Source organism: Girardinichthys multiradiatus, chromosome 19 (assembly GCF_021462225.1).
Source record: "Girardinichthys multiradiatus isolate DD_20200921_A chromosome 19, DD_fGirMul_XY1, whole genome shotgun sequence".
Classification (NCBI taxonomy): domain Eukaryota; kingdom Metazoa; phylum Chordata; class Actinopteri; order Cyprinodontiformes; family Goodeidae; genus Girardinichthys; species Girardinichthys multiradiatus.
The window spans coordinates 20,347,106-20,366,948 of NC_061811.1; the positions used below are offsets into that span (position 1 = coordinate 20,347,106).

General features: G+C 40.5%; 2 protein-coding genes across 4 annotated transcripts in view; one reads left to right on the plus strand and one right to left on the minus strand.

The window, feature by feature from the left end:
- The window catches only part of rbks (ribokinase), a 47,250-nt gene extending 37,513 nt beyond the window's left edge, over positions 1–9,737 (plus strand). For all 3 annotated transcript variants that reach the window (XM_047345096.1, XM_047345095.1, XM_047345097.1), the window contains exon 9: positions 9,219–9,737. In XM_047345096.1, the coding sequence (XP_047201052.1) occupies positions 9,219–9,392 (174 nt within the window). In that variant the 3' untranslated portion in view covers positions 9,393–9,737. The remainder of the gene's footprint in view (positions 1–9,218) is intronic.
- mrpl33 (mitochondrial ribosomal protein L33) lies at positions 9,477–12,992 on the minus strand. The gene is made up of 4 exons (XM_047345099.1): positions 12,853–12,992; positions 12,522–12,540; positions 11,016–11,122; positions 9,477–9,803 (listed from the first exon to the last, which is right to left on the minus strand). The coding sequence occupies exons 1-4, from the start codon at positions 12,872–12,874 to the stop codon at positions 9,754–9,756; spliced, it is 198 nt and encodes a 65-aa protein (XP_047201055.1). The 5' UTR covers positions 12,875–12,992; the 3' UTR covers positions 9,477–9,753.
- Positions 12,993–19,843: the final 6,851 nt, after the last annotated feature.

The window sequence follows — 19,843 nt, forward strand, 5'->3', positions numbered from 1 at the left end:
ATTTTATAAAAACAAATGACACAAGACACAACAGTTTTGCTGTTCAAATTGCTTTGGTACTAATTCGGTACCAAACAAACTAAAATTAGCTCTTTGGAATACCTACTCTTGTTTCCTTCTGGCAGCTTTAAGGCATTTATTTCCAGTCTGAAAACTAGTTTTTCCTGTAACAGCTGATAGATCAGTTTTAAAAGATATCTTTTAAAACTATATTCAGTCAGAATGAGGTCTGTATTATTCACAGTTTACGTCACTGAGTTGAAAATCAATAGGTAATGTAGGTGAGATGCAGTACATCTCACCTACATTACCGGTCATGCAGAGAAGTAGAAATGCAGTATTAATCTGATAATGGCTTGACCATCATAGAAACCTACTTGGCAAAGATGAAACGAGAAAATGCCCACCTGTACATTTCTTTTTGAGGTAATGACTTCTACCTGTTGGTTCTAGTTTGGCTTTTCTGGTTTGGAGGCCCATTTTCTTAATCCAGTTTCTGACAGTTTGCTTCTTTTAATTTCTTTTGTCTGGAATTTTTACTTTCATTTTTCTTGCCCGACGCTTTGACTGCCTCTTGGATGTTTGTGGATGTTTCCCAGTTTGGGCCAGTTAATCAACATTGTTTGCCATACTCCATGTTTAATGAGCTTCTTGCAGGGGTTTTATAACCCTTTCGGATTTTTCAACTCACAGCTCTGTTGTCTCCTGTCAGTCAGCTGCAGCAGCTCATTAAGGTCTGCGAGGTCTCTTTAATTGCATATTCTTTTATATAGATTTTTGCCGTCTTTAGTTTTGAAATGCAAATTACACAGTGAGTTCATTAAGTTTATTGCCTACAAAAAATTAATTGTTAAGCTTATTTTTCAAAGTGCCACATAAACAACCTGTAAAGTTGTTTTAGCTTCAATGTGTTTTTTCAGGATTTTATGTGATAGGCCAACAAAGTAATGCCAAAAATTATACATGACAGAACATTTCTCTCAAATAAAATTCAGAACAGTGTGACATGCAGGAGTAGTCAGCACCGCTGAATAAATACTTTGTAGAACCACCTTTTGCTCCAACCGCAACCACAAGTTTTTTTTGGATGTCTCTACCAGCATTGCACACGTAGAGACTGAAATTCTTGCCCATTCTTCTTTGCCAGAGAGCTCACGCTCAGTCAGATGAGATGGAGACTGTCTTTGAAAATCTATTTCCAAGCCACAGATTCTCAATTGGATTTGGGTCTGGACTTTGACTGGGCCATTCCATCACATAACTATACTTTGATCTAGACAATTCTCTTGTAGTTCTGGCTGTGTGTTTGGGGTAGTTGGTCCTCAGTCTTTGTAGCCAGTATTTATTTCCATCCATCTTCTAATCAACTTTGTCCAGCATCTCTGTCCCTGCTGAAGAAAAGCACCCCCACTGCATAATGCTGCCACTGCCGTGGGGTTTGGAGCTGTTTGAATCCTGAAATATACTGTTTTACAACCTAACCCTAAAAATTAAGGTGAATTAAATTTATTGAAACCATTTAAATGTTACCCTCTGGAGTAACTAAGGGCACTAAATAAAATCAGTTTAGGAAGTAATAGTAATGATTGTAGCATGAATAATAGTAATGTTGGATCATTTTTAGACGGTAACCCCTTCTTTTTAGTTTATCGTAAATATTGTCAGCATTGAGTTTAGCTGTTTTTATTGTGTTCTGACATTTTTCCACCTAAGTTAACTTAATAATTAAATCGAAACATTATAGTTCACCAGTTCTGTTTCTGTAATATGATATTTGAAAGGATTGTTTCGTCCTTCTAAGCAGGAAGTCTTCATTTCACACTTTTTTAATGTCTCTTCACCTCAGGGAGTCCCTAATCCGTTGCTCTGGTGGAGCTAAGTGTGGATTTGTTGAACGCCATCGGCTTCCTTTAACCGATTCTAATCTTTAAAAGAGTCACTGAGTCATTTCACACCGGCCTCTGTGGCTTGTTTTCGTCACACAAGCCTGGGCTCGATGTTTCCTGCCACTGAGGGTTTTGTGGGGCCTGCCTTGTATGGGCCAAGCACGTCATCGCACTGCGGTGTTAATCACATCTTCAATCAAACCTGAGAGGGGAGGAGATTATTGTTTGTGCAATGGTTTTTAATGCATAATACTTTCCTTTGGGACTTTTATTTTGCTGTCATTTCCCTAAGCTGGAGCTAAAATTTTACAGCCATCTGAGCTGTACATTGCAACCACAACAGATATTGTGACAGAGAGGAAAGGGCAGCAAATAAAGAGTGACGAGGGTTGTGTGTTTGCATCTGAAGTAAACAGCAGCATCTTCTCGTCACTTTCCAAGAACTAAACCCCCAATTTCTTTCAGTCTGTTACCACTACTAACCCTCATAATAACCCACTAACCCCCTCAGCCTACCCCTCTATGATTTACCTCTCAGGCCTGTGCCAGTCAGCAGAAAGCTGTGGTCGGGCCTGGTTGCATGCCCCTTTTACACACTTGTGTTTTTTGATAAGCCCATAAATCTTTTGGACAGCATAATCCCTCTTCCAGTAAGTCGTCTTTTGTTTTTGTTTTGTTCACAGAATTAAAAGTAGAACAGGTTCTTCAAAATTCAAAAAATTTTAAAATTCAACGTTTACTTTTTTATATGCTGGGCATTTACACTGCTCTGCTCTTAGCTCGACTTCTCCATGAGAATTATTCCTTTATTCGCCAAATTAGTTCATTCTGACTGCTATCTACTGGAGATGCTGACTGTTTTTGTTCCTACAGATTTTATTTGGACCACTTGAAGCCACATTAAATGTCCCTGAACATTTCCAGGCATCTTGGTATTTCTTTGTGATTGATCTGAAAGTGACTATACTTTCTATCTCCGTTCATATAGTTGTCTTACGTCTCATTCAAAGGCAGTCTGGTTAGTCAAGTGCTAATGTGGGTGCAAAACATTTGCCTTCCTTCTGACACACACTGTTTCATCATCTTCTTCTACATCTGCCTGAATAACTCTTTACACAAGAGGAACAATTATGCTCTGAGTCAAGGCCATGAATCTAGATGAATAACAAAGCAGATCATCCAGCTGTGGGTCTTCCCTGTCGTTTTTGACTCAAATTGAGTTCAGGTTTTCCTCACAGAGATCAGAGCCAGGGCTCTTTTGGGTGGACGGAGCACAAACATACACCCAGAGCCCTTAGCTCCTGCAGGACTTGGGTGGCCCTGGTTTCCACTGCCCTGGGAGGTCTGAAAGGTAGACAGTGCTGTTTAAACCAGACATTACAGTGGCCCGGTGGGTCCAGTGAGGCCAATTGCTTCCAGTCTTCTCCAAGGAGAGCAGAATTGACAGGGCAGATTCCTTCCTGAAAGTCTGAAGTAAGGAAATACCTCCTGGTTATATTTTGCCACATCACCATGTTTAGTGGCTGCATGTGATCCACCAGCTGCTGTTCAGTAATACAGATGTTAGACCATATCTGCTCTGCCACTTCATAGTCATGTCAATCAGTCGGTGTTGTTCACAAAAGAGGACTAAGATAAAGCACAGAGGATGAATCAAAGATGTGAGGGACCTAATTGGTCCAATTAAATGTATGTTTGATCTCCAAGTCTTCCTCCCTTGTTACTTCAGAGTCCTCGGCTGAGGACTGTGGGAAGCTTCCAGGCGTGAAAGCTGATGTGAGTCATTGCTGCCCCTGAGTTGGTGTCCGTTCTCCCCAGGGAGCCTTTCATTGACAGAGGCAGTAGGCTAGGAGTTAACTGAACACAGCTCCATCTGTCACCCGGGACTGGCAGTCAGGATCTCAGGAGGGGAGCTGTGGAGGCTGGAAAGGTTCTGTTTTTTTTTTGTATTTTTTTTTCCAAACCTGCATTTCCTACAAGCCATCCATCTTTAGTGCTCACTGGTGACTGCTGTGGCATCCATGTGCTTAACTTCTGCGAGGATCTCATGTCAATCAAAACATGTGGGCGCACCAGCTTTCTTCTTATGATAAAACTTCTCTCTGCACATTCGCCTTTGTTTGCAGCCAGAGCAGTTACTTCTGCTTTTGTGACATGTTCTGCTGTTCTTCTTTGTTGCAAACACACTCTGCTCTGCTTCTATAAGAAGCTTTGAACTAAACAAAAAATATCCCTGGAGGTTTTTGTAGTTGAATCTAGCAGGCAACAATTTTCCATAAGCTGTCAGACCTTCATTTTTTAGAAAAATGTACCTAGGGTTGATTTTACATAGTTAGAAGTAAAAGAATTGGTCTAGCGAGAGCCATCAGCAAGGAGCACATGTAGGTCATGCTGACAAGCCAGAAACTATACTGAGATGATGAAGACAAGAAGGTCTAAGTCTTAGATGGGAATGTACAGAAGTAAAGAAAGCCGTATAGATGTATAAAGTTTTGCAGCCCTGATATAAAGAAAGGTTCTTGTGATGTGAAGAAAATTAAACTGCAATGCATGATTCCAAATGTTTTCCACCTTCATTGTGGATATGTCCTGAACAGCTCAACTGAAAAATCTGCTAGAGGGAAAATGTATATATTTACATATTTTTTTTACTTTTGATTTACTGTCTGCATTAGGTTTTTTTTGTAGTGATCTATCAGCTTGACTAAACTAAATTTCATCTACCTGGACAAAATACGTAGTTTCTGATTATGATGCTGCCACCACGTTTTGCCGTTTTTGTGGTGTTTCACATTGCTTTTGCTCACTGGAGAGTATTTACAACAAACTATGCAGCAGAAAAGTTCTCAGTGCACACTTTGCTAATCTTGAAAGTTCTCACAGAGGCGGCTGCCATCATACATCTTCACTTCAGTGTGAGCTTGAGTAGAGAAGAGGCAGAAGAAAGGCAGCGGAGGTCAAGACACGACGGATGGGGCCGACCAACGAGAGCATCACGGCTCATCCGCAGCAAGTGCTTGTGTCGTTTGACTGACAGGCCTCCAGATCTAACCTTCACCAAAGTGTGTCGAGGGCATTGGTGGGGAGCTGAAGGGGGTAGCGCTTGTCATCACCGTTGAGCTTCATTCAGCTGATCCAGGAGCGTCACATGCCAGTCTCAGCGAAGAAGACTTCATTTTTAAGACAGAAGAACGTTTAATGGTTCTGTACAGTCATACAGGCTGGAGTTTGACTCAAATTGCGGAGCTCTGTTTTTCTTGGCTTACACAGAGTTATTCTCAAATAAAATCTGATGCCGAGACTTTTTTTGTTTCCAGTTCCTTAAAGTTATGAAGTAGTTCTTTCCAGCTTAGTCAGCAGCATTATTTCCGGTCAAATATCATCATAAACAAAACCAACTGGTCCAGTTCCTTTCCAATGATATGGAATCCAGTTCAGATTCAGTTCAGATCAGTGGTAGGCAGAAAACTAGTAAAAAAGTGCAAAGGTCCAAAGAAAAACTTTAGGAAGCCTGGTGAACTACTGATCAAAACCACTTCCTAATCAATATTTCCACAATAACATAAGACACCTTGCACTGACATTATGTTATATGACATACAGGCACCCCTGATGAGTATGTGTTAACAGCATTATAATACATTTGTTTTGTTTTTTTACTGCCGTAGCATAATCTTACACTGAAAATGTTAGATAAAACAAGCCTTTAATGGCTTTTGAATGAATGTGTTTATCAACATCACTGGTTGTTGGTACTTCTTTCCCAGTTGTGCTAATAACACAGTACCTATGGTTTTCCTATATTATTTCACAGGGTTGAAACATACAGTGGGAGCTTTGAATATTCATTTTTGCACCAGGATTACAGATTCTCCAGTTTACTAAACAGTGGGCATGAGGTGCAAGTTATACTGCATATTCATCCTTTGTTTCCCACTGAACCCACCTAAAGTATTTGTTTTTCCAGCAGTCCCAGTAAAGTATTCTATTCTATTCCATTCTATATGGTGTCCAGTGGTTACTTTGGAAACTTGTTTAGTTCTTTCTTGCAGTTTACTGACAGCGAGCTTTGAACTCCTTTACCAACCTGCTCACTGGGCAGTAAAGGAGGTGAGACAAATATGGATCCTTTCCAGTTGCTAAAAAATGGCCTCTGTGTGATGTCGTATTTATAGCCCATAGGAAAAGCAAGTTAAAAATAAAAAATGCTTTAGTTACTTTTTAAAGGGGCTTGTTTCGGGACCGAATGAATGTGGCGCCTGTGATTTTATTAAAAACAATTATTTCTTAACTAACTTAATTATTAGATTGTTGTTTTACTAAAACTAAACATTTTCTCAACTTTTCAGCCTGGGATTATGCTTCTAAAAAAAAGATGAATATATTTTAGAGCACGGGTGGCGCAGTTGGTAGCACTGTTGCCTTGCAGCAAAAAGGTCCTGGGTTCAATTCCCAGCCGGGAGTCTTTCTGCATGGGGTTTGCATGTTCTCCCCGTGCATGCGTGGGTTCTCACCAGGTACTCCGGCTTCCTCCCACAGTCCAAAGACATGCCTATTAGGTTAATTGGTCACTATAAATTGCCCTTAGGTGTATGAATGAGTGTGTGTGTGGTTGTTTGTGTGTTGTCCTGCGATGGACTGGCAACCTATCCAGGGTGTACCCTGCCTCTTGCCCGTAGACTGCAGGAGATAGGCACCAGCTCCCCCACGACCCACTATGGAATAAGTGGTAGAAAATGATTGACTGATATTTTAGAGCATTTCACAAAACCTTGCCCAATATTTGTCACCATTTGTATAATTTGTTGTCATACGTCATAATAAATGGTAATAAAGTATTAAAATGTAGATTCCTTTTTTAATACCACCGATATGTTTCTTTTAGTTAACAGAAACCTGTTCTAGCCCCACCCTACAACAGTGTGAAAAGACAAACTATTGTTTTAAAAGGGATTTGAAGGGAGATTACTGACATGTCAACAGGTGAATTCAACTGAGAGTGAATCATGAAGGAGGCTGAGGTTAAATAAATAACACTGTCATGATGACAGAGCCTAAGATCTTGTTGTTTTTGTGGTCTCATCGTCCAACCAATCTTCCCCACCTCGCTGTAGAGCAGAAAGGATTGCTAAAATCCACTCGAGTGGCAACGCAGTGTCAGCCGCAACACGTTTCCCTGGGAGAAGCTCCAGATCCGAACCATGGCGACCCTCTCCTGCAAAGCCCGGCCTTCAATCGCCGGCAGCAGAGAGGCCTGGCCCAGCTGCCAGACAGACATAAACACTCCGTGGGTTTAAACCTGGAAATCCAACAGGCCTGTGAAATGTTTCGTCTCTGAGTTCACTCTTTCCAGCATCCCTGAAGTCCATGCAGAGGAGTGTGGGGGAGGGGGAGCAGTAATCACTGCCTTTTAAATGTCAAAATCAGCACCATTTGTAAATGCTGAGAACACAGAAGCTTGTCAGAACCTTTCCCCTCTCTGACCGGGTCAGGATCTGTGGTTTTTCCTCTGGCTCCTTGACTTATCCTCAGACAAAAGGGTTACTCTGAGGATGGGGGGGGGGGGGGGGGGGGGGGGGGGGGGGGGCAGTGAACTGTTCAGAGCCGAGGTGATGAGTAATGGAACGGGCTTGTGAGAACCAGTGTCGGGGGGCGTTTGTGGTTAAACATGAGCATGTCCCTACATACCACTGCTCCTTTTCCCATCAGTGAACCCCCCCCCCCCCCCAACACACACACACACCAGACAACTCCCTCCAGGGCGTAGACAGCACATTCCATCTTTATCAATAGACCAAGATGGAAAAAGGGACGATTTATGAGGTAATACCAAAACTGCTGCCTGTTACATGGTTAACAAAAAACTCACCTATAAATTCATTCTTATAGGAGGCGGTGCAGCCACATTTCTTTTGCCAGTCCATAATTATTAATTTTATAACTGGACAGTTTTCAGCAGGGTTGTCAGCAATAAAAAGTAACAAAATGATAAAGATCTTAAGGATGTTTTATGCAGAAAAAGCTGACTGAGATATTCTTTCCTTTTTTTTTTCCACTGGTTGTGGGTTTATGGAGTCCAAAAAAAAGCAGCAGGTAAATGTCACAGCACCCCCTACTGTTCAAGTTTCTTGGTTTTGTTTTCATGCTCGTAAACCTCAGCTTTTACCAGTTTCTCACCTCTGAAAATAGCTGATCTAAAATTGTAAAGTATTTTCTGCTGCTGATGAAAATGTTTACACCACAAGTTTGTGCAAATGTGTTGAACAGAAACTTAAAGGCCAGAGGGAGAAAAAACTTAAGGGGTGTTTTTGCAATTTTGTATTTAAAACATTATATTTAGGTTGTTTTTTTTTTGTTTTTTTTTTTGCTCTGTATGGGAAAAAGGTGTTGAAAAATGGAAAGTAGAGCTTGGGAAAATGTATCAGTCATGCTTTTTACTTGAGAGTAAGTAAGACAGAAACAGCATCCTCCTTCCTGCTGCCTCTAAAAACATTTGATATACATAATTTCCTGCCCCTTGTGTAGGAGACTTTTTGAAACATTTCTGCAGAATGGACACAATGAAACCATCTAAATATTTGCTTGTTTGAAGATGTGAAAAATATTCACAGAAATCTCTGCAGTTTTAGTGTTTGAGTCCGAAAGGTATATTTTCTGTTGAGTTTAGTGTATGTAAATCCAAGTTAGAAACTTTTTTACAGAGACAGAATTGGGGACGAAGATAGAATATTATTGATTTTTGCAGAATACCCAAATATTATTAGGAGGTAGAGGACAATTTATGTGGTAATATTAACAATTACACAAACAGAGACAATGCAAATTAGAACAAATTATTAAGTGAATTTTCCTATTTTAATAGTCTGAGGACATGAAAGTGACACATGTTAATATCTCACACTGACTGATTGAAGTCAAAGTTTTTACATCACATACTTTAATGTGACAGAGTTAAATGTAATAAAAAGTTGATTATCAAGCTGTTAAAATGTAACCACTAAAACACTCGTTTAGCTACTGCTCTGATTGAATGACGCCATAATTTAGGAAGTAAAACTCACTTGGACCTTCAGTAAATATCAAACAACTGCTGCAGTTTCTATTTTATTTTTTACATTTTTAAAATGCATATCAAATGTATTGTTTTGGACTTCTTAGCCTTTACCACACTACTAAAATAAAGTAGCATACATTAAACCATCACCTGTGCTGTTTCAGTTCAACAGAATTACTTCAAAATATTTATGCATCGCTAACTTTTCTGTTCGATTTGCAACTGTGAAATAATTCCCACTTGGAAAATGGTTCAGAAGTGTTTTTGTTCCTCTGCAGGGAGCTGGAGACAGCTTCATTGGGGCGCTGGCGTTTTACATGGCTCACCACCCCGCCATGCCTCTGGAGGAGATGGCGCGTAAAGCCAATCGGGTGGCGGCGGTGAGCGTGCAGGCCGTCGGCACCCAGACGTCCTTCCCATTCAAACGGGACTTGCCAGTGGAGCTGTTCTGAGACTTTTCTCTTTAACTGGACCATGTCTTAATTGGCTGAACTGTCTCCTGAGAACAGCTACACTAAGAAACACAAAACAAAGTATTTAGTGGACATAATTTATTGAATGAACCCAAACTGACTGCATTTCACACAAGTTTGAAGCAGCATTTTGAAATGTTTGATACATCAGGGTATTTGTGTTGGTCCTTTCTTCTTCGTTCATTCATTCAGCATCATGTTAAACTTCTACAGATGCTTTTAATCAATCTCGAGGAGATTTTCCATTAAGCAGCGGCCAATCAGAATCCTTTCCCAGTCAGTGCTTTGTATGATCCGTGTAAATAAAACTGTTCAGAAAATGTCCATGTTCGTTGGTGCACTAAATCGATCTGATCTTCCTCTTCTCAAAGAATAAGACGTGCTTGTTCACTGCAATGACACAAAAACAGAATGAAACGACTGAGGAATCAGCAGGAAATTAAGTTGTTCTGCAGGAACTTTGTGGTTTTAATGGAATTTTCCAACTTTTCTTCATTTTTAGGTAGGACCATAGTTGTTAAATAGTGTAATTTATGTACTGGACTCATTATTTATCTCATCAGATAGACTAGTGACCTGTCCAGGGTGTACCCTTGGATGAATTAGGAACACTAAGTATTATTAGATCACCTGGAAATTGAATGATGATATACATTTCTAGATAAGAAACCGTGTTCCTCCTTGTTGCAGAAGAGGGAAGTGACATGATCCATCTTTACACCTGACCCTTTACTTTAATACAGCTGTGTGCTGCTCTTCAGATAGGCTGAGGGTCTCCAGATTCTGAAGAAGTGTTGAAGGAAACTGTTGAAGTGAACATAAACAGTGCTCCTCCAAGATTGGAAGGGATTTTACCATGTTTTGGTGCATAAATAAAGTGGGAGTTAGCCATATTTTCCGCTCAGCATCAACCACCATCACTCATCAGCTGCGGACAGAACCACATGTGCAAGAGATTACTCCGGGAAGCCTTTGTCAAGCTCCATCAGGTTTTACTGTTTAAAAAAAGAAGCCTCATGTGGACTTTGTACTGAGGCAGCAAAGACTTCTCTGTGGTGAGAGGCAATCTGTGCTGGATCAACACAGAGAGACAGTGGACTATGTGGTTACACAGATCAGTATTGAAAATTTTTTTTATAAATAAACTCTCCAGACTAAGGAGGGAAAAAGCATCAAGGATGTAGTTCAAACACAAAGCTCTGTGATGGTACAGATCTGCATCGTTTCCACCTCTGGGAGCAATGATGCACAAAAATACAGCACCGATTTGGAGCTACACACGCTGATTTCAAAACATCCATGTATTTTTAGCCAAGATGATGGAAAACCACGTTCTACACATATTCCAAAGGTATGGCTGAGGAAGAAGAGGGTATGGCTATTAAACTGGCCTGGACTGGCCTGCAGTCCTGACCGGTCCGCAACACAGTATGTTAGAAAATATAAAAACCAAGAACAAACAAACCATTGAACATATTCAGGTACTTCTGCAGTGAAGAACAGTTTAACATAACATCAGAAACTTTACATCACCTTCGGTATTCTCCATTCTCCAAACAAAAGCTAAAAAAAGATGTAGTTTCACGTCAGGCCACATCTTACCAAACGGGTCATGTTTCCGCAGAACCAGTTTCTCTCTGAGTCGGTTCCTCTTCGTGTTGAAGAAGTATCCTGTCCCAGCAGCGCTTACCATCTGAACCAGTATAGTCCTGAAAGAAAAAGAAATTAATTCTCACCGTCATCAAACACTGCAGCCTGATTTAACCCCCATGCAGCATCGGTCAGATGTTAACATGCTCTCATCATGGGCATGAAGGACATTAATTTAACTTTTTTTTAAGTTATTGAATAATTCCTTTTTCCAGAATGGAATTATTATAAAGCAGACAACAGCAAAGTATCAAGATGTGGGTCGCAAGTTTGAATTTATTGTTAAAAACTGTAGCTACAACTGGCAACCTGTCCAGGGTGTACCCGCCTCTTGCCCGTAGACCGCTGGGCACCAGCTCCCCCGCAACCCAGTATGGAAGAAGTAGGTATAAAAATGGGTGGATGGATAGAACTGAAGATACAGCGTCAACACAACACCCACAATCATTTTAACTTGACCAGACCGAGGCTTGTTAACCTCTGATTTAGACAAGTTGGGGAAAGTCCTTAGCAGATTTTGTTAAATAGCTTTTAGTTATTGTCATTATTGTGGATTCCAAGATTATCAGTTCAATGATCTTTATTAAAGTTCCATTCAAATGGGTGTCATCACTTAGCCCATGTCAGGAAGAAGACCTAAACTGTCACACTCAGATGACAAGAAATCAAAGAAAAAGATCCTTGCTCCAAAATTCACTCCATTATGGTCAAATAAAATAAGTTTCTGGCCACCTTATTGATGAGCAAAGTTCCTCCTGGATAGGACTTTGAGACATTACGAAAGAAGAACATTATAGTATTGATACTGATTGACATCAACCCACATTTTCCCCACTTTTTCCTTTCTTTCCACCCTCATGATGTCGACACCGCTCTCCATTAGCTTTAGCATTTTGGTGTCTAAGATCTACATCAGATGTGGACATTTAAGATCGTGAAAGCCGACGCTAACGCCAAATGTATTATTGGCAAGCAGTTATGTTGCCAGGCGTGTTGGAGCTTTTATATCAGAGAAGATAGACTACTTCCAAATTCTTGACCTTCACCTCAAATCCGCAGCTGGAGAGTTAAAACTTGGGCACAGGTGCGTGTTCCAACAGAACAATAAACCCAAACCCATCAAAACTGGTTTTGGAATGCACAAAACGGCTAATATTAAGCATCAGGAATGATCTTCCCAAAGCGCTCACCTCAGCTCTGATGAAAATGTGTGGACTATGCTTAAAAAAACAGTCGGGGGCAGGAAATTATGCCAGACGTTTACTGATGGCGACAGAAATGTGTGTTCAAGGTGGAACATGCGTATGTATGTGCGTGTGCATCACTTTTATACCCTGTGTTGATTAAAGAAAATAAACAAATTCATGAAAAAAAATAAAAAAATGACATTCATGCCTATGGTGAGTATTTGTTAACTTCTAACGGCTCCAAATATATAAATACTGTCATTCCACTTACTTGGATTTTGCTTTAGCCACTGAAAAAGAGCAGAAAATGTTGACTTTAATAACAAGCCTTAAAGGGGCGAAACAACGTGTTCACCCTAGTCTATACATTTCAATCTTTTTAGCCGTGCATGCACAGTTAGAGCAGCATACTTTTCTACTGTAAGAAACGCTACATTTAAACAATTAGAGTAAATACTCAACAAGCTATCGCAGACATGTTGCTAACTTTAACAAATAAATGTGGTACAAACATCGACGTAAACAACGAACACAGTCCGTTTTAAAGCGAAGAATAAAACCTGAAAATACACATAAATTGATGGGATGTCTTTGATACTCACAGTTCACGCTGGTAAGAAACATTTTCTTAAATTTAAATTTACTTTACGAAGATAACAACACATAAGTTGGAATCCAGGCAGGTCACATTGAGTTGTACATCCAGTGCAAGGGAGGCACTTCCGGGTTCTCTTAAAGGCGCAGTACAGCAGACTCTTCCTCTTTCATATTTTTGTTAAACTGCGTGACAGTTATCTTAAAATCTTCTCTCTTAGAGACCAGACTTTATTTTGAACACGTATTTAGCTATTTATATTTGGCTATTCTGAATGTCAGAATGCTGGAAAACAACTTTGGGTAAAAAGGGGAACCATATGGGCTGCTCAGTTTGACGGATTTAAGACAAGCAAACATGCTTGTCTTAAATGAAGATATGTTTCTTAAAAGGTAAAGCAGGAAGGTGGACAACTAGAGGACAAAGCACAAAGTGTTTTGCCAACAAATCTATCTCAGAATCGGTGAGGTTAAATGCCACAAATATTTGCACATACGCTGCTCAAAAAAATAAAGGGAACACTTAAACAACACAATATAACTCCAAGTGAATCAAACTTCTGTGAAATCAAACTGTCCACTTAGGAAGCAACACTGATTGACAATCAATAACACATGATGTTCAAATGGAATAGACAACCGGGGGAAATCTTTGGCGATTAGCAAGACACACTCAATAAAGAAGTGGTTCTGCAGGTGGGGACCACAGACCACTTCTCAGTACCTATGCTTTCTGGCTGATGTTTTGGTCACTTTTGAATGTTGGTGGTTCTTTCACACTCGTGGTAGCATGAGACGGACTCTACAACCCACACAAGTGGCTCAGGTAGTGCAGCTGATCCAGGATGGCACATCAATGCTAGCTGTGGCAAAAAGGTGTGCTGTGTCTGTCAGCGTAGTGTCCAGAGCCTGGAGGCGCAACCAGGAGACAGACCAGTACACCAGGAGACGTGGAGGAGGCTGTAGGAGGGCCACAACCCAGCAGCAGGACAGCTACCCCTGCCTTTGTGCAAGGAGGAACAGGAGGAGCACTGCCAGAGCCCTGCAAAATGACCTCCAGCAGGCCACAAATATGCATGTGTCTGCACAAACGGTTGGAAACCGACTCCATGAGGATGGTATGAGGGCCCGACGTCCACAAATGGGGGTTGTGCTCACAGCCCAACACCGTGCAGGACGCTTGGCATTTGCCAGAGAACACCAGGATTGGCAAATTCGCCACTGGTGCCCTGTGCTCTTCACAGATGAAAGCAGGTTCACACTGAGCACATGTGACAGACGTGACAGAGTCTGGAGACACCGTGGAGAGTGATCTGCTGCCTGCAACATCCTTCAGCATGACCGGTTTGGCAGTGGGTCAGTAATGGTGTGGGGTGGCATTTCTTTGGAGGGCCGCATGGCTCACCAGAGGTAGCCTGACTGCCATTAAGTACAGAGATGAGATCCTCAGACCCCTTGTGATACCATATGCTAGTGCGGTTGACCCTGGCTTCCTCCTAATGCAGGACAATGCTAGACCTCATGTGGCTGGAGTGTGTCAGCAGTTCCTGCAAGATGAAGACATTGAAGCTATGGACTGGCCCGCCCGTTCCCCAGACCTGAATCTGATTGAGCACATCTGGGACATCATGTCTCGCTCCATCCACCAACGTCAAGTTGCACCACAGACTGTCCAGGAGTTGGCAGATGCTTTAGTCCAGGTCTGGCAGGAGATACCCCAGGAGGCCATCCGCCGTCTCGTCAGGAGCATGCTCAGGCGTTGTAGGGAGGTCATACAGGCACGTGGAGGCCACACACAATACTGAGCCTCATTTTGACTTGTTTTAAGAAAATTACATCAAAGTTGGATCAGCCTGTAGTGTTTTTCCACTTTAATTTGGTGTGTGACTCCAAATCCAGGCCTCCGTTGGTTAATACATTTGATTTCCATTGATGATTTTGTGTTATTTTTGTTGTCAGCACATTCAACTTTGTACAGAACAAAGTATTCAATGAGAATATTTCATTCATTCAGATCTAGGACGTGTTATTTGAGTGTTCCGTTTTTTTTTGAGCAGTGTATAAGGAGTACTTCTAGGATTGTTTTTTTTTTTTTACAACTTTATCACTGTTAAGAAAAAACAGATGCAAAAACTAAAATGTTTCGGCAACTTCTGAGTAGGGCGTTAGAAAACACACACTACAGTCCTTTTAGGTACAACATACCCACATTTTAGCAAACAGCTCCTTGGGAATTGTCCTAATCCATTTAAGCTTAATCCATTTAAGTGTAGTAATCATGAAAAAAAACCTTGAAGTGAAACTAGTTAATGTTAACCGTTTCTGAAGCCTTTGGCAACAGCTTCACAAATAGATAAAGAAGATTCTGGAATATCCCAGACCTTTACTAAAATCCCATCCCTCCATGGAAGATGAATGTGCCTGAAACTAATAATGTCACCATGGAAATCCCCTCTCTGTGTTGTAACTTAATATTCCTTTTGTGGCTACAGTGAAACTGTGGTACAACAAGAGTTTTAAACTGCTCTGACTGACTCATAAGACAAATATGGTGAAATTTTATCTGGGGTCAATCTCATCCTTTTTTTGCTTCTATGTGAACTTATTGAACAGCACCTTTAAAAATAAAGAATACAATTATTTTAATTATTATTCTTGGAAAGCAATCAGAGCCTCCGTCATTAAGGAGGGTTATTATGTAAACAATTGCGTGGGAAGACATGTTTAGGGAACTGTCTTTAGAGAGTCAGAATCCCAACCCACTTGTGCCAGCAATGATGAGGGAAAACCCAACCTTGTATACCCAACACTACTTGGGTATACGTGTATAATATTTTACCCTGCATCTTGATAGTGCTTCAGTCTTATCCTATTGCTTGCAATCCCAAATTTCTGGCTGAAATGGTTCGTCCTTCTTTCCTTCAAGTTGTCAGACGTTTGTTACACGCAGGTTTATAGTTTTCCATTCACAAGTCAATTCAATTCAATTCAGTTTTATTTATATAGCGCCAATTCACAACACATGTTGTCTCAAGGCACTTCACAACAGTCAGGTACATACATTCCAATTAATCCTAACCATTGAACAGTGCAGTTGGAGTTAGCTTTTTATTCAAATTGGATAAAAAGTTTTTCTATCTAAGGAAACCCAGCAGATTGCATCCAGTCAGTGACTTGTAGCATTCCCTCCTCCCGGATGAGCATGTAGAGACAGTGGACAGTGACTGGCGTTGACTTTGCAGCAATCCCTCATACTGAGCATGCATGTAGCGACAGTGGAGAGGAAAAACTCCCTTTTAACAGGAAGAAACCTTCAGCAGAACCAGGCTCAGTGTGAGCGGCCATCTGCCACGACCGACTGGGGGTTTGAGAGAACAGAGCAGAGACACAAAAAGAACAAAGAAGCACTGATCTAGGAGTACTTTCTATGGGAAGGAAAAGTAAATGTTGATGGATGTAGTTCCTTAAGTCGTTTCACCTAGAAAGAAAGAACAGATAAACTCTGAGCCAGTTTTCAAGGTTAGAGTCTGAAAGAGCGCACATAGTTTGTTAGAGTTAAGCTCGGTCAATCGCTATGTCTAGGAGAGAGAAAGGGTTAAACACTAAAAGACAGGGCTATGAGGATCATCGGTAGAGGGTGAGCATTAAGTTGTTGCCAGCAGAAGCTCGGACGATTCCCCTCTCCAGAAAGGTGTCACAGGTAGACACAGAGCCAGGCCAGGTGTAGCTTCTAGGAAGAGAATAGAGAGAACAAGGTTAAAAGCTGAAATAACAGCAAATAATACAAAATTGGAGAGCAGTGTGAGAATGTAGTGAAGAGGGTGAAAGTGGTCGTTATGTCCTCCAGCAGCCTAAGCCTATAGCAGCATAACTACACAGATAGTTTCAGTTCAGATTATTAAGTTAAACGGCGCTTATTTACAACAATGTCGTCTCAAGGAACCCCACAAAGAGTCCCACTGATGGTCATTGTTATACTAAAAACCACAAGAATTGGGATACCTCTCTCTGTCACACTGATTATAACCATTGGAAAAGAGAAGGGGTCATACAGGTAGCAGAAATGGAGGGTGTGTTTGCACCTCAACCATAACTGAGCCGGTTTAGACTAAACCTGACTCCCCCTTACTCCAACCAACAGGGAGGGAGGAAGGCTCCCTCCCTGATAAACTAAGCCACTCTAACTATAAGCTTTATCAAAAAGGAAAGTTTTAAGCCTAGCCTTAAATGTAGACAGGGTGTCTGCCTCACGGACTAAAGCTGGGAGCTGGTTCCACAGGAGAGGAGCCTGATAATTAAAGGATCTGCCTCCCATTCTACTTCTAGAGACTCTAGAAACCACCAGTAAACCTGCAGTCTGAGAACGAAGTGCTCTGTTAGGAACATATGGAACCATCAGATCTGATATATGATGGAGCTAGATCATTAAGGGCTTTATATGTGAGGAGGAGAATTTTAAATTCTATTATAAATTTAACAGGGAGCCAATGAAGGGAAGCTAAAATAGGAGAAATATGATCTCTCTTTTCAATTTTCATCAGAACTCTTGCTGCAGCATTCTGAATCAGCTGAAGGCTTTTAACTGCATTTTGTGGACATCCTGATAGTAAAGAATTACAATAGTCCAGCCTTGAAGTAACAAATGCATGGACTAGTTTTTCAGCGTCACTCCTGGATAAGATATTTCAAATTTTGGCAATGTTCCGGAGGTGAAAGAAGGAAATCCTAGAAACCTGTTTAATATAGGATTTAAATGACATGTCCTTCTCAAAAATAACACCAAGGTTTTTTACTTTATTACCGGAGGTCAATTTAATGCCATCCATTTTAAGTGATTGACTAAGCAGTTTCGTTTTTAAAGACTCCAGTCCAAAGACGACAACTTCTGTCTTGTTTGAATTTAGAAGCAAAAAATTTAAAGTCATCCAAGTTTGTATATCTTCAAGACATGCTTGTAGTCTATCTAACTGGTTGGGCTCATCAGGATTTATGGATAAGTAAAGCTGAGTATCATCAGCGTAACAATGAAAATGTATCCCATACTGCCTGATAATTTGACCTATTGGAAGCATATATATAGTAAAGAGAATTGGCCCAAGTACTGAACCCTGTGGTACTCCACAATTAACCCTGGAGTTTAAAGATCATTTACATGAACAAACTGGAATCTGTCAGACAGATAAGATTTAAACCAGCCCAGCGCTGTTCCCCTGATCCCTACAGCATATTCCAGCCTTTTTAAGAGAATATTATGATCGACTGTATCAAATGCAGGACTGAGATCTAACAGAACCAGTACAGACAGAAGTCCATTATCTGAGGCCATAAGAATATCATTAGTGACTTTCAGCAGAGCTGTTTCAGTCCTATGATGAGCTCTGAAACCTGACTGAAACTCTTCAAACAGGTCATTGGTGTGTAAATGCTCACACATTTGATTAGCAACTATTTTCTCAAGAATTTTATATAAGAATGGAAGATTGGATATAGGTCTGTAATTTTTCAAGTCATCTCGATCAAGCGAAGGTTTGTCGAGTAAAGGTTTAATTACAGCTAACTTAAAAGCCTGCGGTACCCATTTACTAAAGATAGATTAATCATATCTAAAATGGGGCTGGTAATCAGAGGGAACACTTCCTTAAATAATTTGGTTGGGATTGGGTCTAACATACAAGTTGAAGGTTTAGATGAAGCTAATATTTCTGATAACTCAGGAAGCTTCACAGGATCAAAACAGTCCAAACACAAATCAGGTTCTGCAGTTATTTCTAATGTTGTCTCACTTGCTGAGGATGAAGTAATCATCTTCGGGAGTATGTCAAAGATTTTCTTTTTAATAGAATCAATTTTATTTAAGAAGAATCCCATAAAGTCATGGCTGCTAAGAGCTAAGGGAATGGATGGCTCAACAGAGCTATGACTTTGTGTAAGTTTAGCAACTGTACTAAAGAGAAACCTAGGATTATTCTTGTTCTCTTCTATTAATGATGAGAAATGAGCTGTTCTAGCTTGGCGAAGTGTCTTTTTATACAACAGTAGGCTATTTTTCCAGATTAAGTAGGAATCCTCTAGATGTGTAGAGCACCATTTTCTCTCCAATTTTCTAACATTGTGCTTTAAAGTACGCAGCTCTGAATTAAACCAAGGAGCTAGCCTCCTATGAATGATTACCTTCTTTTTCAAGGGGGCTGCATTGTCTAATGCATCACGCAATGATGAAGAAACACTATGAACAAAAGAATCAATTTGTGAAGGGGCAGAAACATAATTATTGCCCTCCATTGTGCTTTTCAGTGATAATGAGGAAATTAAAAGTGGAACAGATTCTTTAAAAGTTGTTACAGCAATGCCTGATAATGATCTACTATAATGAAAGTTTATTTCAGGTGTGGAGTACTCGGTTAAATTAAACTCAAAGGTTATTAAGAAATGGTCAGACAGGACAGGGTTATGAGAGAATATTGTTATGTCTTTACACTCAATGCCATATGTCAGCACAAGGTCCAGATAATGAAGACAAAGGTGGGTAGGTTTGTTAATGTTTTGAGCAAAGCCAATTGAGTCTAAGATAGCATTAAACGCTATATTTAGGCTATCACTTTCAGTGTCAGCATGAATGTTAAAATCCCCCACTATAATAACTTTATCTGTATTTAACACTAGATCAGATAAAAGGTCTGAAAACTGATCTAAAAATTGAGAGTAAGGGCCTGGTGGACGGTACAAAACAACAAACAGAAGTGGTTTTAGTGCTTTGCAATTTGGGTGAGGAAAACTAAGGATTAAATATTCAATAGAGTTGTAGCTATTTATTGGTCTGGGGCTAATCAATAAATCGGACTGAAAGATGGTTGCTACGCCTCCTCCTCGCCCAGTAATTCAAGGAATGTGAAAATTTAAATAATTAGTAGGAGTTGACTCATTTATAGTAACATAATCCTCTTGCTGCAGCCAGGTTTCTGTGAGGCAAAATAAATCAATCTGATTGTCACAAATCAG